This window comes from Nilaparvata lugens, unplaced genomic scaffold, assembly GCF_014356525.2.
Source record: "Nilaparvata lugens isolate BPH unplaced genomic scaffold, ASM1435652v1 scaffold8671, whole genome shotgun sequence".
Lineage (NCBI taxonomy): Eukaryota > Metazoa > Arthropoda > Insecta > Hemiptera > Delphacidae > Nilaparvata > Nilaparvata lugens.
The window spans coordinates 2,209-6,877 of record NW_024094415.1 but is presented as its reverse complement, the minus strand read 5'-3'; the positions used below and the strand labels follow the sequence as shown (position 1 = coordinate 6,877).

The window sequence follows — 4,669 nt, the reverse complement described above, 5'->3', positions numbered from 1 at the left end:
ATTTACCATAATCTTATTATGTTAGTGTAGATTCTATGAAGTGTCTAGTTTTACTTAACGCTGTATTTTTTATGCTGCAGCATTATTGTGCCATATTGAAGTCGTTACCAGTATGTATAACGCTGACGAAATAGACTTAAATTCAATTTATCTCATTTACATAATCAGATACAGATTCAAATTCGTTTATTCCAGAAAAATAAATGAATGAATGGAGAGGGGAGAGACTCATTGTGTTATTTTGGTTCCAGGAGGGCGTTGCCGAACTGGGCACAATCTTGGAACACGAGCAGATGGATTTCAGCAGTTCATCACACACCCCCACCCCCGCACCAATTGCCGCCTCTCTACTGCCCCCGGCTGCCATTGCAACCGCCCCCGTGCAAGCAAGACCCACCACCCCCGACTACTTTGAAAATCTGCATGCGCTGCCCAGGTAAGCAATTCAAAAGTATCTCTATTCTAATTAACAAAAGCAAAGTCAATTGTTTAAGAGGGCTGTGTTTAATTCAACTGTGATAACATGGGGCGTGTACAAACAACAAAAGCCTTTTGTTCTTTTAAGAATGTCAATGAAGCTATAATGTTTATTAATATGGATCTTTTTATTCGAGTTGGCTGCTGGAAACTGAAACATAGGTAACTTCATTTGGCTAGTAATTTGATTTCGATCAGCTCACCACAATTTGTTGAAGCAAAATTTACTTCGTAAATATTTTGGTTGTATTCGAGTTGAGATTCTATAGTGAGAAAGATAGGAGCCGATTCTTTGCCTTGCCAATGCCTTCTATAGAGGATTGGATGATACCTGTATATCTGATGTAATATTAACTGTTCATTCTTGCTCAAAATAACCAATCATATTTATTCGTCAAGAAAATATATTTTTCAATGTTTAAATAATGAATTTTCATAATAATTGAGGTAAATATATTGTGGTAATTAATTATACTTCTACATTGTTAAAACCATATCCGGCAATGTTACAGAGCTAGAAAAGGATAGCGCTATCTTATTATTGACAATGATAGACAAGGATAGCAACACCCAATGTTTCTCAAATACTGTGATTATAACGTGGACCTCACTACATGACAGATATACCGGAGTAACCTTAATTAAAGCTATCTGTAATAGAAGGTGGTGGCAACAGAGAGGATTGACAACTCTGTCGTCCTACTATTCCTACTGACTTTATTAGGCGATCTCACTATAAGTGTTCACTTCTACTTATAGTATACCTAGACATTATTATTTATTTATTTATACGTGGATACAATAAAAAATCATATAAATATGATTGGGATGGAACAACAGGCTTGGCCCAAAACTATTCCATTCCCAAATTTTGATTACATGTCCAAAAATAGGTTATGTTTCTTCTGTAAGAAGTTGAAGCTCATCTTTCGTCCAAAAATAAATATTAGATGCAAATTTTAAATTTAGAAAAATTAAAACACCAAATTATAGTTAAATATTACACTTATTATCACTGCACATTGTATTAATTAAGTTATTTTATCCAAGTCCCTAAACGGGCGTTTACATCAGTTAAGTTTACTTGAATTCAAGTTTTGTATGGAATGAATGTATTTTGCAAATCAATAAGAACAGAAACTCTAATCCCAGATGTTGAACATGATTAACTTATGGATTCAACTCAATCTTAAAGGTACAATCCAACCTACAAATGGAAAAATGAGATAAAAAGGTTGAAAACAGTTGCCAGTCGTTGTAGAATGTATAAAAATAACGGCCGGCCAGGATAGCTGAACGACTAAGGCGTTGCACCCTCCAGTCTGATAGTGCTACCTGGTCACACATAGTATATACATACATTATGGAAACTCGGCTAGTACCTTGGCGCAAAAATCCGCCATCTTGTTAGGAAGTTCCGCATTGTAATAGTATTGATGGGAGGTTCGGATCACTTTACTGATCCGGATCAATATTGATCTCGTTCACTGCCGCGAGCCAATCAGAAGACCAGGATTGGAACTTCCTAAGGTCAGTGATGTGTCTAGTATTTGTGCCATGTAAGAAGCATTGGTGGATAGGCGTTTGATTGACAGTTTCCATTCTGTATCTATTCCGTGACCTGGTCGCGGGTTCGAATCCCATCGAATAGGCATGGACCAATCATCTCATCAAATCACCCTCGCACAAGCAAAAGGCTCATGTGGGCATTATCCGCAAAAATAAATAGATAAACTAAATAGAAAAGTATGATGCAAGAAAAGTAAGAAAAAACTGAGATTAATAAGATATTGAATTCATAATTATTATATACTTTTGAGGCTATAGAAACTTGAATTCTAATAAACTCGACTCAAGTTTTCGAAATCGCCTTTCTACTCAAACGTTGAAAAACTTGGTTCGAAGTAAACTCGACTAATGGAAGCCCTACTTCTGATTAATGATACTTTTGTACATTTTTGTGTTGTCTTAAATGACAATTTGTTGTTTTTTCGTTGCAGGAATGAACTGCTAGACCAGCACAAGACAACTCGCGAGGAGAAGAAGCGTTTGCGCCGACAGCTGCACGAATTTGAGGATGAACTGGAGAGCAAGATGGGACGCAAACTGCAGCGAGAGGACAGACAGCCAATGGACGCCCTGTACACGCAGTACAAACATGTCAAGGCCAAGTTGAGGCTCATCGAGGCATTGATCACCAAGAAGTAGACAGGTTAGAAGGAGTTACGGTGATATAACTGGTGAAGTAGACTGGTTAGAAGCAGTACAGTGCAATTGGTGAAGTAGACTGGTTAGAAGGAGTACGGTGATATAACTGGAGAAGTAGACTGGTTAGAAGGAGTACGGTGATATAACTGGAGAAGTAGACTGGTTAGAAGCAGTACGGTGGTATAACTGGTAAAGTAGACTGGCTAGAATGAGTACAGTGGTGTAACTGGTGAAGAAGACTGGTTAGAAGCAGTATAGTTGATGTAATGAGTTGTATAACTAATGAAGTAGACAGACTAGAAGGAGTACAATAACTGGTGAAGTTTAACTTGATGAAGAAAATCTAAAGAAAGAAATACCTCTGTGAAGGCATAGTATGAGGAATTGGTTAGTCGCATACAGTGATGTGACTAAACGCAGTTTGTTTAAACCTGGTTTGGAGTTGGAGTTTGATTCAAATTGAAGAAACTGAAGTAAGATATACCTCTGTGAAGGCGGAGTTATGAGGATGGTTAGTCGTATACAGTGATGTGACTAAACGCGGTTTGTTTGAATTGAGTTGATCTGAGCTAGAGTTAGAGTTTCATACACCTTCATCAACTACATCTAAAGAGTGTTAGACCCTGTAAAGTGAAGTTATGAGGAATGGTTAGTCGTTTACAGTGATATGACTAACGCAGTTTGTTTGAATTGAGTTAAACTTAGCTTAGAGTTGGAGTTTCATCCACTTCATCAACTACATCTAAGGAGCGTTAGATCTTGTAACGGTGAAGCTATGAGGATGGTTAGTCGTTTACAGTGATATGACTAAACGCAGTTTGTTTGAATTGAGTTGATCTGAGCTTAGAGTTAGAGTTTCATACACCTTAATCAACTACAGCTAAAGAGCGTTAGACCTCTGTAAAGGTGAAGCTATGAGGAATGGTTAGTCGTATACAGTGATGTGACTAAACGCAGTTTGTTTGAATTGAGTTAAACTGAGCTTAGAGTTGGAGTTTCATCCACCTTGATGAACTACATCTAAGGAGCGTTAGATCTTGTAAAGAGATCTTGGAGCTATGAGGAATGGTTAGTCGTAGTTTGAATTGAGTTGAACTAAGTTTGGAGTTGAAGTTTGATTCAAATTGAAGAAAACAAACTAGAGTTGTAGCTCTGTCAAGCTGGTGTATGGTAGAGGAGTTAGTTAAGATGAACTGTTGAATGAACTAGAACCCGTCACTGAAACTGTATAGTAAAACCTTGTTGACGTCCCTGAAGACCACTTGTTAGATGTGTTCTGGGCTTGACTAGATGTAAAAATTATTAAAAAGATGAATAAAGAAGATTGAGAGAAAGAAGTACCTGTAGATTGATTGGCAGGTTTTGTTTGATCACCAAAATGTGGGAGCTATAAGGAAATGTATTTGTAATTGCTGATTGAAACGGCTAATACTGTAGTAGGTTTCAAAGCCAAATTAAGGAGAATATGGAAAAATTCAATCAATGTCATATTGGTGTGATGTAAACTGGACTTGACTTACAACAAATCAAGTTTCGACGTAGAATGAAGGGGAATGTTAAGAACAAATTGGAAAAAGTATAGGCTAGAAGGACTGTAATAGTATTTAGTCGTATTGTTGAGATGTGAACTAAACGTCATTAAATATAGGTTGAAATTCCCGCAAGAGACTCCCCACCAACAAAAGCCATACGAATTTACTTTTTATAGGTTGTTGAAATATTGAGGTTGAGTTGAAATTTAATGGAATATCGATCGAGAAATCTAGAGATTACATAGGTGACTCAATGATAGGTATTAGTGTATGAGTAACATTAAAATAGGGTTTGAAGTCAAACTGATTAGAGTGTTGAAACAGTGATCTATACATTAACAACATGACTTTACATTGTACAAACTGGTTGAATTCAACTTATCTTGATGAAATGTGTGTTGAACTTGTAAGTGTATTGGTTTGATACAGTACAAATATAATAAATTATATCA

General features: G+C 36.7%; 1 protein-coding gene across 1 annotated transcript; it reads left to right on the top strand.

Moving 5' to 3' along the window:
* Window positions 1–251: 251 nt before the first annotated feature.
* Window positions 252–4,364, top strand: LOC120349196 (protein FAM13A-like; the record flags this gene model as incomplete). Its single annotated transcript, XM_039419164.1, has 2 exons — window positions 252–436; window positions 2,478–4,364. Coding segments are annotated over 2 exons (393 nt in total), but the record flags the coding sequence as incomplete, so codon positions are not given.
* Between the last annotated feature and the right edge of the window lie 305 nt (window positions 4,365–4,669).